The sequence below is a fragment of the Rhincodon typus genome, chromosome 2, assembly GCF_021869965.1.
Source record: "Rhincodon typus isolate 14 chromosome 2, sRhiTyp1.1, whole genome shotgun sequence".
Classification (NCBI taxonomy): domain Eukaryota; kingdom Metazoa; phylum Chordata; class Chondrichthyes; order Orectolobiformes; family Rhincodontidae; genus Rhincodon; species Rhincodon typus.
The window spans coordinates 44,796,518-44,818,988 of record NC_063333.1 but is presented as its reverse complement, the minus strand read 5'-3'; the positions used below and the strand labels follow the sequence as shown (position 1 = coordinate 44,818,988).

Here is a 22,471-nt window from a genome sequence, read left to right as displayed (position 1 = left end):
GCACTTGTGATGCAGTGGTAATATCCCTACCTCTTGGAACAGGGTGCCCAGGTTCAAGTTCCACCTGCTCCAGAAGTGTATAATACCATCCCTGAACAGATTGATTAGAACATTACAACAATGGGACTCTGCATGATAAGTAAAACTTTTCATTCAGATTTTGGAATATGGGTTACCAGTTGCCTCTCAGTGAAATGTATTCATGTATATGGGAGGGAAAATAACAGGCAAAAGGTTAGCATAAAAATAGCAAAATAAAAGAAAGACTGCTCCATTTTCCAAGGTTTAAGTCTATATAATAAATGCCTGCATTTGGCTATGATACACAATCAGGGGCTTTACAACTCTCATAAATCCCACTGTAAATTCATAGTTTTTGTGCCATCAGGTACCGTCAACTCTCAGGAACATAAACAAAAAGTCTAACCTTGCAACTTCTTTCTTTTGTCCTCCAAAAGCTACTACAGTCCTGAAACCTGACAATGCCTCCTCAGCCACAGCTCCAGCTTTTGCATAAGCATTTTGTTCTTGTTTTGTGAAGGAAGTCAACAACTAAATCATTTAAAGAAAGGAAAATTAGCTCATGACTCATATCCTTTAAGAAAACATAAATATTAGTGGTCAAACATCATAAAAATACAAGAAAATGTTATTTGTTTGACTGTAGTTCATCTCAACAGTGGCTATTCACGTTACAACTGAATTTGACAGCTGTTTAACTACAGGAGGGTAGAGGAGGGCAAAGAGGGAAGATTTCACACCAAACAGGACTCAATCCCAGTAGTCAAACGATTCAATGTCTCTCGTCAAAATCCCTGGACTCAAGGCTCTTCCAACTTCGAGTGTGGGAAGATCCTCTAAACTGTGCAGAATTAATATACACATCAGTTGAGAGTTCTGAGGAAGGGTCCCTGCGCCCGAAACGTTAACTCTGATTTCTCTTCACAGATGGTAGACAGGCTTTGGGGAGACAGGAAGTGAGTTCTTCACTGCAAATTTCCTAGCCTCTCACCTACTCTTGTAGCCACAATATTTATATGGCTGAAGACAAATTTCTGCAGATGCTGGAAATTTGAAAAACCCAAATTGCTTTGTCCTCGATGATGGCTCTGATATGATTAACACACTATTTGACATCATCATAATCCACATTTCTGTTGTTAATCCCATTACTCTAAATCTCCCTTCCAAGTATTTATCCACCTTCTATCTCCTCTTCATAAGAATAGAATCCCTACAGTATGGAAACAGGACCTTCGGGCAAACAAGTCCACACGACCCTCACAGTATCCCACCCAAACCCATCCTCGCACACTATGGGCAATTTAGCATGGCCAATTCCACCTAGCCTGCACATCTTTGGATTGCGTTGTTGGATTTCCCCAGAGGAAACCCACACAGACACGGGGAGAATGTGCAAACTCCACACACACAGTCGCCCGAGAGTGGAATCGAACCCGGGTCCCTGGCGCTGTGAGACAACAGTGTTAACCACTGAGCCACCATGCTGCCCAAAAGTGGTAGTCTCTGTTGTGCTTTGACTGGTCTCCCGGAACGGTTTCTCATCATATTATGAGGTCCAGAACATTCTACATTCTCCCTTATTTCAGTGGGAATGTTTATCTCCTGACTGGTTGTTGAGTTTTCTTCCTTTTCTGAGAAATAGTTCCACATTTCTATTGCTTTCTTGTTCAATAATATCAATGCATTATAATCTTTCCTTTTTATCCCATGAGCTTTTGCAACCCAATATGATTTTGGTTGTTGTGTTTTACAATGATCATTCCTTTCTGCTTGAAGGCTTATTCATACTTGCTCAGAGTGTAGCTCTGGTAAATCTTGTGATATGAGCCTTTTATTGAAGGTTAGAGGCCAGTTGTCCCTTTGCTCCTCACTCTGCTGTTTCACTCTATTGTGGTCATTGAGTGATGCTAGCTTGTAACTTCTGAGACAGGGAAGGAAATTGTGTCTTCAATATTAATGTAATTATATTTGGGTGTGAATCTCTTCAACTGCTCATTTGCAAACGGGGGGCCATTTTCTGATACTACAATTTTCCAGAATCCCATATTTGAATAGATTCTCTTTAGTAAATTTACCAATGCCACTGCCATGATTTTGCATGGACAGTTTACTTCACCTGCCATAATAGTGTATGATAATGATGAAGTTCTTGCCTTTGAACACAAATGAATCTTCCTTAGGCACTCCCACAGCCTTAATGGGAAAGGTGAGAAGATAGCAGTGTTTTTTTTCTTGTCTAGACCGTTCTCCACTTACAGAATGTAATTAACACCCAATTCCTGTATTAAGTGAGTGTTACCTGGCTGCCTGTTACGCTCTTACACATCACTTTGTAATGCTCAAATTACCTCAAATAATTCTCTAAAAAAAACTCATGTTAAAAATCTATCGGCATAAGTAATCTCTTGCTGAAGACTAACAAATCATCAATGACAGTGATATATCTGTGTTATTCAATGTACTCGTGTAGTATGGGTTTTTTAGGTATATTGTTTGGCCATCCTTGAAGACAGTGCTTCCTGATTGTGATAAATTCTTCATCCTGTTCTTTTGCTTCTCCCATCTCCTGCAGCATTTATTCTGTCGTTGATAAGTGTTGAGTAACTCCTGAAGTATAAGCTTTAAACTCTTCAATTAAGATGAAATCTGCTTGGTCTGTCATATTTGCTGTTATTTGGTACTTCCTCTGTACACATTCAGTCATTGTGTATGGTCTGTCCTATCACACCTCATGTAGTTCAGTCTGAACCTTTGAATTCTGGGTGACAGCTACTTCCTTTGTATTCAGAAGAGAGACCAATGGTTCATGGTCTGTTTCCAGCTTGAACTGTAACTTAGTTACATACTCTGAAAATTTTTCAAATGGTCGCTAATGGTTCTTTATCAATTGTAGCATAACACTGTTCTGTCCCTCTTAGTGATCTAGAGGTATAAAGATTAGTTTCCAATTTCTAACTTTGTGGAACTGAAAGTGTACTGCTTCTAATCCTGCTAAAGATGCATCAGCTTCCACTATGGTTGGTAGATGTGGATCATAGTGTGCTTTAAGTTTTGAATCGATCAGGAGTTGCTTGATTTTCTCAAAAGCTATTTCCAGCACTATTGTGGACCCTTGTGTAGGAGCTATCTCAAAGGCTTGTTAACTTCTGCTGCATTTGGCAAAAAACTTGTCCACTGATTCACCATCGCAAGGAACCTTTGAAGTTTTGTGCTATTCCTAGACAGTGGGCTTTCTCTAATACCTTCAGTTTTTTGCTGTTCTAGCTTAACGCCTGTAGCTTTGGTAATGTATCCATGAAATTATATCTTCAATCATGCAACCTTTAATTTCTCCTTCAGCATTAGACTTGCACTGAGAAGGGCATGCATAACTGTTTCAGTTCTCTAGTCATGTTCTTGAATCCGTTGATTAGTATACCACCCATGTTGCATAATATTCCATCAATACCTTTCAAGGCGTTTTTAATAATTTTCAAAATATTTCTGGCATGGGATCAATTACAAATGGTAATCTGTTAAAGACACAGCTCCCTAAAAGTGTAACAAATATGTTCTAGGCCCAACCACCTTCAGCTGCTTCATCAACAACCATCCCTCCACCATAAGGTCAGAACTGAGGATGGTTGTCGATGATTACACAATGTTTATACCTATTCATGACTGCTCAGATACTGAAGCAGTCCAAGTTCAAATGTTTTAAGATCTGGACAATATGTAGGCTTGGGCTGAAAAGTGACAAGTAACAATTGTGCCATACGAGTGTCAGGGCATCTCCAACAGAAGAAAATCTAATCACACTTAGGAGTTTAATGGCATTACCATCACTGAATCCCTCATTATCATAATTCTGGAGGGTTACCTTTGATCAGAAACCAAACAGGACCAGCACATAACTACTGTGCCTATAGTGAAGGTCAGAAGCAAGGAATACTGCAGCGAGTAACTCACCTCTTGGCTCCCCTAAAGCCTGTCCAACATCTATAAGGCACAAAGCAGAACAGTGATGGAATGCTCTCCACTTGCCTGGTAAGCATAGCTCCAACACCCAAGAAGCAGGACACTAACTGGGATATTGCAGCTGGCTTAAGTGGGACTCAATCCACTACCTTCAACATTCACTCTTTTCACCATCAGTGATAGCAGTGCATACGAGCACGGTGTGTGGTACAGTAACTCACTAAGGGCCTTCTGGTTGCACCTTCCAAACTCTCAACCTCTATATTTAGAAGGACAAGGACATGGATGGATGAGCTGGATGGGATGGATGGGATCACTGCCAACTGCAAATTTTCCTTCAAATCACATATTATCTTAACTTGGAACTATATCACCATTCCTTCACTGTAATTTGGTCAAAATCCTGGAACAGCCTTTCTAACAGCAGTGTGGGTGTTCCTTCCCTCCAAGGACAGGACCGGTTGAGGAGGACAGAGCACCACCAACTCTCCAGGGAGGACAGAGAAAGGGAGGGGAGGGGAGGAGTGGAGAAGAAAGGAGGAGAGAGAGGAGAGGAGAGGAAGTAAACTTTCTGGAGACTTCATTCAGAGGTAATTGCCAAAATCCACTGTTACCATCCGGATTGAAGAATTCAACCGAGTTAAATCCAAACAGATTCTTATCAAACCATTTCACTTTGGCATTGAATTCATACCTGCATATCATCTTACCATGTAGGCATAGTGATTAGTGAAATCACTCCATTCTTTAACTTACGCTCTTATTTCTTGCACATCCCCAATGGATATGCAACTTTTCTCTTTTCTCCTCATTCAATGATGTAATTCAATTCAATTTCCCCAGACCCTAGAACAATGTTGGGAACTCATTTCAAAATTCACTTGTTTGGTCTGCTATCACAAGCAAATCAACCTTACAGATTAAGTTAGGCTTCAAGCATGTTCTCCTGCTTGGTAGAGAATATCCTTTGATTTGGAATGCCAAAGAGAGGTTCCACGATTTCACTTTCCTTGCTTCTGTACCTTGCTGTGAATTGGCCTGTTACATTAAGGATTTTCCTTCGGGACTTTTAAGTCATAGAGGAAGACACTACTTTTATTTGTTTAAACAAATTTAGTTGATCTGATAATATGAGCTCATGTACTGATTTTAAATTCTGTGGGGCGGCATCTATTTATTTCCATTCTGACACTCCAGTATTTGTTTTCAGATAATTGGTTTCACCCAACAAAGGTTCCTTACTGGTCTCGTAGTTTTTCAAACTCTTGATTGTGCCAATACTTTAAAGAATTTTTTTCCCCTTTGCTTGGCCGTTATCTGTAAACAAAACTAACCGGCTCTTTAATAATTATCCATTTTTCCACAGTTGTGGCATTGTGGTCCGCCACTGGGAAGTCTTCCTGACTGTGTGATTTGTCCATACTGCATCAAGGAAGTTTCATGGTATATTAACTGCACTAATTTCCCTTCAAGCATTTACCGTTCTGTTTCCCTCACGATCTGTGCCACTTTCACTAGGATTAAATCCTCTTTAGCCAAGAGGTCTTACAAGGCTTCTTTTGCTACTTCAACTATGATCTGGTCACAAATTAATTCTGTGTTCAACCTCTTTGAAGTGTGATTCTCTGCCACCCTATAAAGATCAGGAACAAACAAAAAAAAATCTGTGCTTTCCGCAGACCGGATTCCTTCTAATAAACTTCACCCACTTGGTAAATTAATTTCTGTGAACACAACTAAGAGTGTGAAATACATCTTTTGGAAGGTGCAGCTTTCTCATCAGTGTGCGGTCTTGCTTATATATTTTTGTGATAGTTCCCACAGTGTAATGTAATGTACTGTTTCTCGCCTCTCCTATCTAGTACTGAAGCAGACCAAGTATTAACATCAGATTCTATGCATTCAACTAATTGGCTTTGAAAACAATTTGCTGTTTTATTCCTAACAATATTATAAAATAGACAGCACACTGCGTTTGTTCCTCATAGATCTCATTAATAAGTGTGGGAAGGCTACCTATAAATCAATCCATTAAGAACAGCAGTTTCTGAACACAAATGTTTTATTCAAACATTTCAGCAAATACAGAAAATACCAGGAACTTAGGATATTCTGTGCATTGTTTTATTTATCCAATTCTTGACCATATTTTAGAATTATATTTTCATTATAGGGTTAATTGCACAGTCTGAAAATTTTATAGTGACTTAAACTTTCACCGCAGTGTGAGATAGCTATATTGACACAAGAATTTCTCCTCGCAAACAGTTTCAAAGTTCGACCAAGCCCTGGGCAAAGATAGTTCTTTCATCAACAGTACCAATTAAGGTTATCAAGAAGGAATTTATTTAACACAGTTTTATGTTTATTTACCTTTGTGTATGTAATAATGAGTAAAGATATGACAAGGTGCATAGGATGTGAGATCATTGACCTCATGGCCATAAAGCTCTGAATACAAAGCAACCAAGTACAGAAATGTTTTAAAACCTGCTGAAAATGTCACACAATGACAACAGGCAACTTCAGAGTCAACACATCCCCTTACATTTTAAAACTCGGCAAATATTTCAAATTATGCTAGAAAAGCTGTATTTATTTCCAGCTATCACACACGCTCTAGAAATCGGCTCAGGCTTTTCTTGTGCCTTATATTTGTTTACTTACAAAAGTCTTCTTAAATCTGAAATCTTAACTTTGCTTTCTCTCCATAGATACTGTCAGACCTGCTGAGTTTTCCCTGCAATTTCTTTTTATTTCAGATTCCTAGCATCAGCAGTTCTTTGGTTTAATTTAATGTCTGCTCATATGATAAAGTTTGACCATGTCTTCAGTAACCTCCCCTAGCTTCTCTCCCAGCTTCTGCTTGGTCTCACTCACTCACTCACTTTCTTTACCTAAAAAGGCATAGGGTTCAATCTAATCTTGATTTCAAACCACACATTTCACCCATTACCAAGTATGAGAGTTTCTATTCCCACCTCTTTCTCAAGTTCCACATTAAGCTCAGACTGCACTGCCACTGAAATCCACATTAAAATTCATTAGAGATGAAAAACTTAAAGTAATGATTTGAAGATGTCTCTTTTTCAAAAAAGGATGGTTGTGAACAGATATTAAGATTTTGTATAACAATCTGGGTTTCAGCTCTGAATCATGCTTCAGTCCCTGTATCAAAAACATTTACTGTATAGAGAGAAATTGCATCTTCTTGCATACTTCATTTGCTGTAAAATGTTGTTGAACGTAGAAGTTGTTATAATAATACAAGTTAATATTTGAGGAGATTGCTGGTGATATGGCAATGTCTGCATCCCATGAACAAAAAAAATTGCTTTGAGTTACAATCTGGTTTTCCTTGCTTAATTCATCTGGAACTGCAAAAAGTAAAAGGGAGGAGCTAATTGGGAAGCAGAGATATTGGCAGAATTTAGTGGAGCCTCCTGCAGTATGTGTGATTCCCAGCAGCTTGAAAACTGATGTGCATTAAGTGTACAAAGGGAGACAGGCTGACTAGCCACAGGATGTCAACAAAAAGGTCCATAAAGAGATTTAATTAGTCCTAAGCCCACTGGGTTTCAATGGTGGCTCAGGGATTAAATTAAACTCATTCAGGTTTCCACTACCTCTAGAATGTTGCCAGCATCCTAATGAAGCTGTGTCCTTCATTCACTGGTGCTTGGTGCTTGACCAAGGGACATATTGAAAGCCATCCCTATGCATTGCATCCAACACCCCACTTTCTCCTTCACTGGCGACCCTCTCTCTTCAACCCACCCTTACTCTCCCGAAATCCTGAGCCCACAGCCTCTGTTTGGCTGACAGTTCACGGGCAGGAGTTCTGCCCCAACTTGGAACTTTTGTTAATACAGGAGGCTTGACTGTGCTGTTGGTAAATATCTGCTTACTTGGTAATGTTAGCGAAGTTCTTGTTCAAAGGTGACACAGGGTTCCTACTGGTTCTCCAAATAGTGAGTAGGACCCCATCACCACAACTAAATTCCACCTATTATTCCTCCAAGAGAAAATGACCATTAGTTTTTTTGTATCATTCTCCACCCTTACCTTGGGAAACAGCTAGATTTGTTAGTGTTTGCTGAACAGATTACAAATAGGTCTCATTATATAAGAGATTTTAAGACCTCATATTCCTCATGAAGAAGATAAAAATAACAGGAAAACACAGCAAATTGACATATTTTATGTGGGATCTACATGCCAGGTCAAACAGTCAAGTTAATTTAGGCAGGAGACTCACTGAGAAGAAAAGGAGTGAGGCTCAGACAGCCATCTGAATTAACATCATTGTCAAGGTTATATTAGATGACATAGTAAGGAAAGTTCTGAAAGTTCTTCTCCAGTAATTTATGAAGTTATTGCTCCTTTTCCATATGATATTGTGCCTGGCAGATTTTGATGTGGATCTTAACAATGATCCAGTGATTACAGCAGGTATTTAGAATTGCACCCGTGAAACATTCATCAACTATTCCAAGAGACATTCCGTGATCGCAAAAGGAGCCTAATTTCCCTGCAAACAGCAGGCATCTACATCACTAGGACCATATTTAACTGTCCACATTAAAATTCGACATAGCTGCCTCTAACAGCACCATTTCAAAATCAGAATCACAATTTCAGATCCTGCAGGAGTAGCACATGTCCCATTAGACAGCTATCATTATTTTTGAATCATTGCATTAATCAAGACAATAATAAGGCTTCTGACCCACAAAGAAACGTTATTATTGACTGGTTCAAAGCATAATCAACCAATGAATGAGCTTCCTTCCATTCTACAGCAGCTGAGAAAAGCTGCAGGAGAAAACATAGAAGAGACATGAGGGCATAATTTTCATATCTCATATGAAATGTAAGACATCATTCAACATGGTTTAAGTAACTACCTTTCTGGACTAATTAAAATACACAGCTAAATACACTAACCTTGGACCAGATTGCTGCAGAAATTCCTAGAACCGGACTCACAGCCAGAATCACCAGTGCTAGTTTCCATCCTTTGATAAAGCCAACCATAAAGCCACCTATAAAGGAGGCCAGTGATTGTATGAGGAAGCCTATTTTATCGCCAATTCCATCACTTATCTTTGAAATATCACTGCAAAACAAAGAGATCATAACTTAAGATCATCATCTGCTAAAATGTCAGTCTACAGCAAGGCATGTTTCACTGTTCAACATATAAAAAATTCTGTTAAACCTATCCCTTTTCCAACTTCAGGCACGAAAGCAGTTCTTGTGCCTTCACATCATCAAAATTATACACTTCCCATTCAAAGTTAATAATAGCACACTCTCCATTCCCACAAACATATAGACAGATATTTTCCCGAATCAACCTGTTCAAAGATGCTAATACACATCTGGAATAGGTTGGACTTGAACTCAGGTCTCCTAGTTCAGAGGTAAGGACATAGCCACTGTACCACAGACGTCCTCCAGGAAATTAAAACCAGATTGTCTGGGCATTCTTAATATGCTGTTTGTAGAAGCTTGTTGTGTGCAAGCAGGTTATTGTGTTCCTTGCCACATTTCAAAAGAATTTAACTGGCTGTAAAGTGAAGTGGAATAACCTGTAGTCACGAAAGGTACCATACAGATGCAAGCCTTCCTTTTGTTTTATAGATGTTTCTTACAAAGCTTTTCACATGAAACAATGAAGTTTATTTTGGGTAGATCCCAAGGCCATACACCATAGGAGCAGAAGCAGCCCAAGTATCAATTAGGTCCCCCCTCATCCTTCTAAACTCCATCGAATATAGACCCAGAGTGCTCAAACGTTCCTCATATGTCAAGCTTTTCATACCTGGAACTATTCTCGTGAACCTCCTCTGAACCCGCTCCAGGGTCAGTACATCTTTCCTGAGATATGGGGCCCAAAACTGTGCACAATACTCCAAATATGGCCTGACCAGAGCCTTATAGAGCCTTGTATGTACATCCCTGCTTTTATATTCAAGTCCTCTCAAAATAAATGCCAAAGTTGCATTTGCCTTCCTAACTGTTGACTCAACCTGCAAGTTTACCTTGAGAGAGACCTGGACTAGAACTCCCAAGTCTCTTTGCACTTCAGACTTCTGAATTTTCTCCCCATTTAGAAATATTAGTCTGTACCTCTATCCTTCCTACGAAAGTGCATGACCTCACACGTTCCCACATTGTACTCCATCTGCCACTTCTTTGCCCATTCTCCTAACCTGTCCAAATCCTTCTGCAGATAACAAGGTGTAGAGCTGGATGAACACAGCAGGCAAGCAGCATCAGAGGAGCAGGAAAGCTGACGTTTTGGGCCTTTCTTCAGAAAAGCATCTGCAGTTCCTACTATCTCTGAAACAAATCCTTCTGCAGCCTCCCCGCATCCTCAATACTACCTGTCCCTCTATCTATCTTTATATAGTCTGCAAACTTAGCCAGAATGCCCTCAGTTCCTTCATCTAGATCATTAATGCATCCTTTATAGTAAATTCTAATGTTTTCTCCAATAACAGACACTATGTTAAGTAGCCTATAGTTACCTGTTTTTTGTCTCCTTAAATAAAAGTGTTATGTTGACAGTTTTCTAATACTCTACAATGTTTCCAGATTCAATGAATTCTTGGAAAATAACCACTTGGAAACTTCTTGGAAAATACTACCAGTGCAACCACTATCTCCGTAGCTACTTCCTTTAATATCCTAGGATGCATCTCTTCGGGTCCAGGAGACTTATAGGTCTTTAGCCCCATTCATATTCCTAGCATTTTTTCTCTAATGATAATTATTGTATTATTTCCTCATTTCCTTCTCCTGCCTAATTATTTAGTAAGTTTAGAATGCTATCAGTGTATTCTACAGTGGTACAAAGTACTTATTCAACACCCCTGCTATTTCCAGGATCCCCCCCATTATTTCCCCAGCCTTGTTTTCTAAAAGGCCCATGTTCACTTTGGCTTTCCTCTTTTTATGTATTTAAAGAAGCTCTTGCAGTCCATCTTGATATTAGTTTTCAGTTTACCCTCAAAGTTTATTTTCTGTCTATTATTTTTATTGATTGTCTTTTGTTGGCTTTTAAAACTTTCCCAATTCACTGCATTACTACTGATCTTTGCCACACTGTATGCTTTTTTTTCTTTCAATGTATTGCTATCTTTAACTTCCCCAGTTAACCATGGTTAGCTCATCCCTTTGACATTTCTAAAAAAAAATGGCTGCCGCTGTGCCTCGACCACATTTGCTGCTAAACTCCATTCCCAGTCCACTCCAATCAGCTCTGCCCTCATCCTTGTGTAATTACCCTTATTTAAGCTTAGCACAGTTGATTCTAACCCAAGCTCCTCTCTCTCAAACTGAATACTAAATTGTACCATTTTATAGTCACGATGGCACGGCAGATCAGTGCTTAACACTGCTGCCTCACAGCGCCAGGGACCCAGGTTTGATTCCACCCTCGGTCGACTGTCTGTGTGGCGTTTGTACATTCTCCCCATGTCTGCATAGATTCCCTCCGGGTATCCAAAGATGTGCAGGTTAGGTGGATTGGTCACAGTAAATTGCCCATAGTGTCCAGGGATGTGCAGGCATGTATTTGCCATGGGAAATTCAGGATTACAGGGATTGGGTGGGAAGCTCTTCAGATGGGCCGAATGGCCTGCTTTCACACTGCAGGGATTGTATCATTTCCAAAGGGATCTTTTACCTTGGATCCAGTGATGTTTAATGAGGTGGGTTTAATGACTCTCTGGTTGAATCCACAACATAATGTTCTAGGAAACTGGCCCAAACGCATTCCATGAGTTCTTCCTCATGGCATCCTCTGGCAAACTGACTATCCTAGTCTACAAGAAGATTAAAGGTACCCATGACTAATGTACTGCCTTTGTTACACATCCTCATTATTTCTGGATTTATTTTCTGTCCCACTGTATAGCTACTATTAGGGGTCTATTGACTACTCCTACTAGTGTTATCTTTCCCTTTTTATTTCTTAATTCCACCCACATGAATTCTACATCTTCCAAATCAAGATCATTTTTTAAAATCATACTTATTCCATCCCATTCCAACAATGCTACCCCATCATCCTTCCCTTCTTATGAAAAGACACACACCCCTGAATGTTTAGTTCCCAGCTGTGATCTCTTGTATCCATGTGTCCGTATAGATGAAAATGTCACACCTGTTAACCAGTATTGTACCATTAATTCATTTTTAAATTCTGAATACTAATAGCATTCAAGTAAAGATCAATTTTGCCTTTTCACTGTTATTTTCCTTTTTTGATCCTATTTACTGCAATTTTTCTATGTTTGCACATTCTGTCCATTCCTGTCACACTCCAAGTATCATTGTAGCTGCCCTGTAATGCTGCCATATCCACTTGCTTTGTAAGCCTACATTTCCCCTCTCCCAAACCAACCTCTAATTAGTTTAAAGCCCTGTCTACAGTGATAGCTATTTTGATTCTCCAGGACCATGGTCCCAGGATGGTTCAAGTGAAGTCCATCCCACCAGGACAGCTCCCTTCTACCCCAGTACTGCTGCCAGTATCCCATGCAAAAGCTATTACGTCAGATATAATAGCAAGATGCATCTGATTGCATATTATTTTGGGAATGGCCAGTGTAAACAGATCTCAAACATGAGTGGCTCACCCAGCCATTTCACAGAGACATTTCAAAGAGCCATTCATATCCCTGCGAACCTGGAGTCACATGTCAGCAATGCCAGATAATTCCGTTCTAATTCAGAGCGCCCCTTGTCATTCCATCCTGTCAACATCAGTACTGCCAAAAACAATTTCCTGCTTTGAATTAAATATCCCTAAAGGGTGAAACAAAAACAAAGTGCTGGACGAGCTCAGCAGGTCTGGCAGCATCTGAGGAGAAAAAGCAGAGTCAATGTTTCAGCTCCAGGTGACCCTTCTTCAGCACTTTGTTTTGGTTTTTTGGTGGCAGTATGGTCCAGGGGAAGATAGGAGGAGGTATCCGAGACAGCCTCCACAATGTAGAGGTCAGTGCTCCAAACAACAACAGCATCACCCTTGTTGGTAGGCTTGATGATGAAGTCAAGATTGGATCGGAGAGCATGGAGTACAGTCAGTTCAGAGGAAGATTGGTTTCAATGGGTTCGAGAGGGTGAAGGGGCAGAGAAATTAAGGTGACTAATGTCACATTGACAGTTCTCAATGAACAGGTAAAGTGCAGGTAAAAGACCAGAGGGAGGGATCCAGGTGGAGGGTGAGAGTGTTGGAGGTGGATGGAGGAGTCTGTGGGACAGGAAGAGGACTCTTGTCCAAAGAAATTGGCACAGAGGCAGAGGAAGAAGAGGATATACTCAGACCCTAACATCTAAGTTGAACTCTGGAAATCATTCAAAATCTAAGCTTCAACCATCACTTCCTTAGTTATCAAATGCTCACTTCACCCTAAAGCAATCTCCCAGGAGAGAGAAGTTAAAAAATCCAGGCCTACCATGGGGCAGAAACCTGGGAAATTCCTTTTGATGACCTCTTTCGGTGACTGAAACTGTTCCAGGAGATCCTTTGGACCCATGTTTGATCAGGGGAGAACAAAAAGGAAAATCTGCAAAATCCCAGAGGGCAGGATAGATCAACTAACAAAAGGTTTTATCTTATAAAACCAAAAAGGAGAAGTAGTGAGACATATGAAGAAGGACAAAAACAGTGGTAATGTCCTTAAACACATAATCCACAAATCCTACCACAGCAGCTACTAGAATTTAAATTCAATTAATAAATGTGGAAGTGCAAATGTTGATGGTAATGGTGACCTTGAAACTATGATGAGTTGTTCAAACCACTGATGTGGTTCCCTGATGTCATTTAGGAAATGAAATTTGCTGACCTGGTTTGGCCATCATGTGACTCCAGATCCACAGTCATGTCAATAATGCTTGTGTATGTAAATGCTCAGTGGCCAAGTTCCAAACCATTACCCATGCATTCACAAAGGCCTCTCAGAGAATGGGCCTTATTAACTTTGCTCTGAAATAGCCAACATAGCTACTCAGTTTTCGGGTAATTCAGGGTGAGCACTAAATGCTGGCCTTGCCATAAACATCCAAATTTCATAAAAGGATAAACAAAAAGAAAATCTCTAAAAGACACGTGAATGACAGGATAGCTTCCATCTCAATATAAAGTGAAGAAAATGAGAAAACTGAGGGCAAAAACTGATTGTTTTTCTAATTCCTCATCCTGATGAAACGTCACAGTGGGATACATTTGGACTGAGTTTTTAATCAAAGATCAGTCCCTTTTATCATGCCCATCACAACCTTCAATTCTATAGTAATAGAAGATCAAAGAGCTGATTCTCGCAGTCCAATTGGGGACTGTAACAAGGCCCTCAGTGCTAAAGGAGCAGTGGGAGGCATTTAGCACTCAGCAATCAGCAGACCCACATTGGAGGAGGTATGGGAGATACCCATCTGAGCATGGAGACCGTGAGAGAGAAGGCCTGGTAAGTTTGTTTTCACTTTTTCTGAATCCACAGTTGACTGGCTGTGATCCTTGAGTGACATCGCTCCAGGAGACAGTCAGCAGCCATAACTATGACCCACAACCATTGGACGTGACCTTACTAGGCACATTATTTGAAAATATTTGGCCTTGTGCTAGACCCCTGCTAACTACTCTAATTAAAAATGGACGTGACCATCACAGCAAGACAAGTCGAAGAAAAACAGAAAGGGTAGCAGCAACCTGTATAAATGGCTTTCTCTGACCTCACAAAGGCCGAAGACAGGGTCAACCAAGAGGAATTATGTAGCACCCTCCTCAACTCTGGCCACCTACAGAAATCCATCACCATCCTCCACCTGCTGCACAGCAACAAAGACCCATGCCATTGCACCAATGCCCCTCTTCATCTTCTTCGCTGCAACACTCCGTCCCATATCCATGAAGGTTCCCGCTGAAGTTGAGCTACATTATAGAACAAGCAGGAAACTGCAGTGATTGCAATGAGGTCAGCCAGGCGGACCTAACAGAATATGAGTTACCTGAATGGGGCTGTTAATCTGGTCCAATCAGGGAGCCCCGGCTGACATATAAGAACAGCAGTATCAGACAACCTGACACTTTGAGAGCTAGGTCTGAGGAAGCTGGATCAGTGTCATGGGTGACCTTGGTGATGGGATACTGGCCTCTGTGGAAATATTTCAGAAACTATTTAACCTGCATCACCTACAGTCCAGAACCAAGGCCATCCCAACTTCTGTCATGGAGCTGCTATCCGTAGATAATGCTTGTATATGCAAATGCTCAGTGGCCAAGCGCCAAGCCACTACCCATGCATTCACAAAGGCCTCTCAGAGAATGGGCCTTAGGCAAAACTGGAAACATGATGCGTTTTACTCTGTTACAAAAGGGAGCAGCAGGTGGTGAAACAAAAAGGTTGACTGGATAGGCGAGTAGGGGAGATTAGATGTCTCATAGAACAAATGGCAAAGATGCTTTTTAATGCAATATTTGGTTGAATACTGCTGGATGTCAAGGGCAGCCATCTTCACCTCACCAATGAAGTTCAGCTGTTTAATCCATGTAAATTATGAACTGCACCAATCCCAGCACAGATCCCTATGGAATGCTAATTTTCACTTTCCTATGGTCTGAGCAGCTACCTTTACCCTTGCTCTTTATTTTCTCTTTGAAGTCAGCTAGCTAACCGTGCTGTCACGTTTCCCTTGGCCTTCCTTAGTCACGAATGTGCTGTGATGTACCTTACTGGTCTGCTACATTACCCTGGTCCGCTCTTTCCATTGCTTCTTCAAAGAATTCAGTAAACTTCAAGTGTGACTGTTCTTTGCTATATGTTTAGCTGCAAATTTTTTTCTATTACATCCTTGAATAATGATTCTATCATCTGTACTTTCCTGAACTTGCTCTATCTCCATCTTTTGTTGCACAGGAATATTATTAGTTGTTCTCCATTCTTCTGGGATTATATCAGTGTTTGATGATTTGTTATAAGTACATCATAGTGTCTCCGATACCTCTTTCAGCATGTGTAAATCCACTGAATTTTAATGCCTTTTAATTTTAGCGCCTTTTAATTTTAACTAATTTAACAATTTTCTCTCTTCCTTCTACCTGAAATATGTTGTCACATTCTGATCTCTTCTTCTAATATAGCTTTGGTATATGCTGAAGCAAAATAATTATTCAATGTTTCTGTAAATAACAATATAATGTAAGCATAGAAATAGATCAGGTATCAGAAGGCAATTCTTTTCTGAGAGTTGGGATTGTGAAACCTTTTGCTTGTTTATGCAGTGAGCGTAGATTCAATGGACATGTTCAAAAGGGAGCTGATGGGTTTCTACATGAGGCATGCATACATTTAGAAGGGACTTAGGTATTGCATCCATGCCCCCAATCACCTTAGTCTCCCAAAGTCATTTGATCACCTTCAGGGTCAAAGAAAACTGTTCCAGACAATTAGTTTACATCTTTTTGACTGTCTCAGGTGACTTCATGGCCAGTGTGTGGGTGGTGAACAGCAATGGGGTTTAAGATGTGCACAAGTTGAAACTTGATTCTATGGGAGAGGTGTGATGGCTCAGCTGGTGTTTTCCTGCTTGTTTTTGCATGTTTTGTATTTGAGTGCAGAGCTAGAAGACACGCTTAAGTTAACAAACCTCAAATGAGTCTTGAGGTTAGAAGATGCAAAGCCGTTTACTGTCTTTAACTGTTGGATAAATATTTATGGTGAAAATGAAATTTCCACTTCAATATAGACCTGTTTGATAAAATAGCCTCCAAGACACAACGTTAACATGTTAATGGGACTCAAGGAGGGAGTGGTGTCTCATCATCATAATAACAACTCTAAAACTGAGAAATCTATACGGACCTATAAAGATTCTTTTTGCTTAATGCAGAAGCACTGTTTCCCCTGGTTGAAACAAAGTCCAATTTCTAATAAGTGACAGTTTGGGAAAGCCAAACTGTAAGGACCCTCAAATAGTGTCATAAAGTTATAAAGCTATACAACATGGCAACAGGCGCTTTGATCCAACTCATCCATACCAACCAGATATCCTAAATTAATCTAGTTCCCCTGGCCAGTATCTGGCCCATTTCCCTCTAAGCCCTTCCTATTCAAATATCCATCCAGATGCCTTTTAAATTTTGTAATTGTACCAGCCTCCACCACTTCCTCTGCTCATTCCATACACTCTCTATGTGAAAAAAGTTGCCCCTTAGATCTCTTCTAAATCTTTCTCCTGTCACCTTAAACCTATGTCTAGTTTTGGATTCCTCTACCCTGGGAAAAGACCATGGCTACTGATCCTATCCATGCTCCTCCTGATTTTATAAACCCCTATAATGTCACCTCTCAGCCTATTCAGCCTCTCCCTATAGCTCAAACCCTCCAATCCTGGCAACATCCTTGTCAATCTTTTCTGAACCCTTTCAGGTTTCACAACATCCTTCCTATAGCAGGGAGACCCAGAACTGAACGCAGTATTCAAAAAATGGCCTAACCAATGTCCTGTACACCCATAACATGACGTCCCAACTCCTGTAGCCCATGCACTGACCAATAAAGGCGAGCATACCAAATGTCTTCTTCACTATCCTGTTTACCTGTGACTCTACTTTCAAGGAACTATGAATCTGCACTCCAAGGTCTCTTTGCTCAGCAACACTCCCCAGGACTTTACCATGAAGTATATAAGTCCTGCCCTGATTTGCCTTTCCAAAATGCAGCACCTAACATTTATCTACATTAAACTCTGTCTGTTATTCATTGGCCCACTGGCACATCTGGTCAAGATCCCATTGTACTCTGAGGTAACCTTCTTGGCTGTCCACTATACAACCAATTTTGGTATCATCTGCAAACTTACTAACTATACCTCCTATGTTCACATCCAAATCATTTACATGAATGATGAAAAGAGTAATACAGCACAGGAACAGGCCCTTCGGTACTCCAAGGCTATGCCAACACGTTTTGCCCTTCTATTCTAAAACTGTCTTCACTTACAGGATATGCATCCCTCTATTCCCTTCCAATTCAGTTGTGTCTGCTTCCACCATCTCCTGTGGCAGCGTGTTCCAGGCACTCACCACCCTTTGTGTGAAAATCCTCCCTTGCACATCTCTTTCAAACATCCCATCCCCGCACCTTGAACCTGCGTCCTCTGGTAATCGATCCCTCCACCCTGGGAAAAAGGCTCATACTTTCCATCATTCTATTTCCTCATTCTATCCATGCCATTCATAATTTTATAAACTTCTATCAGGTCGTCCCTCAACTTCCTGCGTTCCAGTGAAAACAAACCCAGTCTATCCAAAAGCTTTCTTCGTAGCTAAAATCCCCCATACCAGGCAACATCCTGGTAAACCTTTTCTGCACCCTCTCCAAAGAGGGTTCTTCTGGTGGTGAGGTGACCAGAACTGTCCTCGTTTATACGGAATCCCAGATAAAGCCTCAGTCACAAAGAGAAATCTAACATGGGTCAGGGGAAAGGTGTGCCTTTTTGACTTTTGACCAAAAAGTATTATTGGAACAAAAATAGAAAGGTCTCATTCTGAATCTAACTGCATCATTTACAAGCAAACATAACGCAATCCTATTTTTTACTGTAAAAGTACAGAATTCCGCTCATCAGCACTAAAGCATCTCAGTAGTCAAAAAAATTGACTGATTAGAATAATGATTAATTTCAATCTACAAGAGAAATTAAAATTATGTTTATAAATTAATGGCAACATCAAATGACGGCACATATAAATTTATTTCCCGAATATTAAAGACTGAATTTGTGATTACTTACTCTGTTAGACGGGTGTTGAGTTCGCCAATCTGAATGACATCAAACCATCCTATTTCCTGCCGCAATAATGAATGAAAAAAAGTTTCTCTTATCTTTTGTGTCTGTCTTGCTGCAGCGAGTGACCAGAAGGAAACTTGGACATAGGCAGCAAGCAGAACAGCTGCCCCTAAACCCACGTAGTAATAGGAAAATCTGCAAATAAGGAAGAGATAAATGTTCTCTTGAAAATGAAGCATGTTTTCAGCATGTAGTCAATAAATGGCACTTCAAATAGTCAAGTAATTGCTAATAATTTCATTCCTCTTTAATCTGCTTTACCTACAGCTTTGCAATCACCATCAGTGACCTAGTGGAAATTTGTTGCCTGGGTGTTATCTTAATTGGCGGAGATTACTGGCCACCTTTTGCAGAACTTGCCCATAAATTCAAGAATGAAAATTGGGCAGGTTATCCAAAAGGTCAGAGTGTCAAAAGGTAGCAGTGAAATTTCTTGACCCCTATCCTTTGCTATGGCTATGGCACTTCGGCATTCAAATGGCTATGTTTCTGGGCTCAGTCATTGAATGTGAGATACTGTAACTCATTGTTTGCTCAGCAACAAAATCCCAAGTCACTACAATCATGTATGTAACCAAATAACCGAACATGACATATTCAAGCAGGAATCACCAGAAAGTAATTAGAAACAGAAATCATGGCTTGTTTTCCCTATGTCAGAGGTCATGTTGCCAATTATAATGAGCAAAATTCACTAATGAACTAGTATAATGTATTTACATTAGCAGAAGTTTTACAGCTATTTTCAAAACTAAATCCAAAACATTTTTTCCATATACTTTTAATCATAAACATTTCCATCAAACTATTTATGCATGTTTTAACAAACCTCCACAACAGTTGGAACTTGAATAAAGATCTTCTAGCTTAGAGGAGGATATTACCACTGCACCACATAAACTCTATATGATGTCTACATACCTTGGCTGTTAGTGACTTGAAGTCCAACACGCTACACATTGCACCAAAGAACCAGATTCTACATTTAGCTGTATACCTGCCTATTAAAGTTTGTATTTGTGATCATTTATACAAGCCAGCAAAGCCAAAATCTTATAAAGGTGAATAAATCTACAGTTTTAGTCTAGAAATGTACTTAGTAGATATTACATCTCTTTGTACAATATATATTTACACAACAATTTTACAGGTAATTGTGCACAATAAAATATTTTATTTCAATTTCTTTTCGTTTTTAAGTAATTACTAGAAAAGCTGGGTCAAGTTACCAGCAGCCACATACAGATCACAGGAGCAAGTAATACCAATGTATATGCTTTTGAAGACTTCATACCTTGTCATCTGTTCTTCTAGAGTCTCTGATGCAGCAGTACTTATATTAAGAAGTTCATTTGCTGGAAAACAGTATATTCTAGTTAGTAATATAGTTGGAAGTGATCATTAAGTAAATATCAAGTATTCAATCCTTTGAAAAAAAATACAGAAGTGCAATTTTCTTGGATGTTAACCTGGGAGCCAATTCCCTAAGAGTTAGCTATGAGGCAAGCAACAACTCATCCATTTTTGAAGTAACTGGTTAATCTTCTGTGGACTTACAAATACATTGTTAAGATGAGCAGCATCTTTAAATTGAGCAGGAGGTAACCAAACCATGACCCAGGCATTAATGATGCTAGTAGACAACAGTACAGCAGAGTAGAAGAGATGATAGGGATTTGGAGTGAAAGAACGAGTGATGTTGTCTGTTTATGTTTAATCACAGCCACAACCTCCAGTAGTCTCCTATGGTAGCAGCGATCTTCGTGGTGGAAAAGGTTAATACCAAATTGTTACAAAAGTTGCAAGAGGAAGTGAAATTGTACAGAGTAATACAGGCGATATAGTCAGATGAACTAGCTAGAGTTGTTGTTATTGTCAACACAATACAGGAGATAACTCACCTAATCTAGTTGGAGCTGTTCTGTCAACAGGGTCAATATTTGCACTGACTGAAGAAATCATTTGAAGCTATTGGTTAATTTGTTAAATGTAGAGTCGTTAAACTAACTCAACTGTTAGAAATAACACGACACCAGGTTATAGTACAACAAGTTTATTTGAAAACATAAGCTTTCAGACCGAGGCTCCAAAAGCTTGTGTTTTCAAATAAGCCTGTTGGACTATAACCTGGTGTTATGTGATTTCTGACCTTGTCCACCCCAGTCCAACATCGGCACCTCCACATCATGATTCGATTGTCACAAGGAATTTCAGGCCCAACATTCACAGTCCATGATGACCATGTTTACGCTGTCTGGTAGTGTGTGTTTGCCAAGGGTTGAGGAGTCAATGAGCAAACATCAACTTATTAATTGAGCAATCACAGGCATATCTCTGGCACTTGCTCCCCACCACCCACCCAATCCAATTGTACGATATCGACTGGGTGGAGGGGTTAACATAAGGATGTCCAGTCTGTTACAAACCCCACCACAGACGCCTTGGGAGCTCGTCCATTAAAATAGTTACTCTTGATTTTGTTTCTCAGTTTTGCTGGGATCCAGACCTGGAGAGCATCTAAACACCAAAGCAGTAACAGAGTTTTTATCCTCTCATGGCTGTTTGGAAGATGTCACAAATAATAGAGGCACAATGTAACAGACATTTTCACTGGAGCTACTTGCAAGGAATTTTTGAGTCTTTTGCTTTTCTAGAGCTGAATATATTTTCTAAAGCTTAGAACACAAAGTACAACTGCAGCCTAATCACCAATAGTCTTTATTCTCTTGTGTGCTCACACACAAATGAGATCTGTGTAAATCAGACTGTCTGAGAATTTAGTCTGTGCTGTCCTGTATCACCTCCTCTGTAAAGATAGATAAAATGACCTCTCACTGTGCATGTGATGTTGATTATTATCATGAAGAAAGGGGACTCAACTCTACGCTGTCAATCATCCTAACCCTAGGCTGTCAAAGTAGCTCTTCAGGACAGTGCTGTACCTGCAGTCATCTTTAGCAGTTTCAATGAGCCTCCCAATACCGATAGGTCAGAACTGCAGAAGTGCATTAATGACTGTCATGTTCAGCACAGATGATGAAGCAGCCATCTCCATATGCAATAAGTTCCAAGCAACAAAAAGGACAAGGCCAGTGGGGGCAAAGGACCTTCTCCCCCAGCAAGAGTCCCTCCCAGTTTGGAAGTATATTGTAATTTTTCCATCATGGCTGGGTCAAATCATAGAACTGCCCCAACACCTACCCACCACCACCATCACAAATCAAGTCAAGTCATCACAGTCTTACCAGATCATATGGCTGCTGCATCATTAGAGAGACAACTGGTGCTAATTTAACCTGATGATCACCACACCTCAGGCAATGGGAGAGGTTGAGAAGGAGAGTCCTTCAGAGTAACCTCAAACAGTGTGTGAGGGTTGAACCCCCAGTGCTTCGCAAGCCAACCATCCAGCCAACTGAGTTAAACCAACCCAGCCCCCACCTCCCAATCAAGTAGCCCCAGTCTCCAACAGTACTGTGGGTGTATCTACACCTAATGGACAGCAAAGGTTCAAGAAATTCACAAACATATTCTCCAGGGCGATTAGGATTGGCAACAAATCCTGGTGTTCCCAGTGATACCCATATTCTAGGAACAAAGAAAGATACATGACATTCTTAGTTTA

The 22,471-nt window shown here is 40.2% G+C and overlaps 1 protein-coding gene across 8 annotated transcripts in view; it reads right to left on the bottom strand.

The window, feature by feature from the left end:
• Nucleotides 1-22,471, bottom strand: part of abcb4 (ATP-binding cassette, sub-family B (MDR/TAP), member 4) — a 97,418-nt gene that overhangs the window by 54,215 nt on the left and 20,732 nt on the right. For all 8 annotated transcript variants that reach the window (XM_048612190.1, XM_048612179.1, XM_048612167.1 and 5 more), the window contains exons 5-8: nucleotides 20,141-20,201; nucleotides 18,790-18,981; nucleotides 8,929-9,100; nucleotides 428-552 (exon numbers count right to left, since the gene is read on the bottom strand). In XM_048612190.1, coding sequence (XP_048468147.1) covers nucleotides 428-552; nucleotides 8,929-9,100; nucleotides 18,790-18,981; nucleotides 20,141-20,201 — 550 coding nt within the window. The remainder of the gene's footprint in view (nucleotides 1-427; nucleotides 553-8,928; nucleotides 9,101-18,789; nucleotides 18,982-20,140; nucleotides 20,202-22,471) is intronic.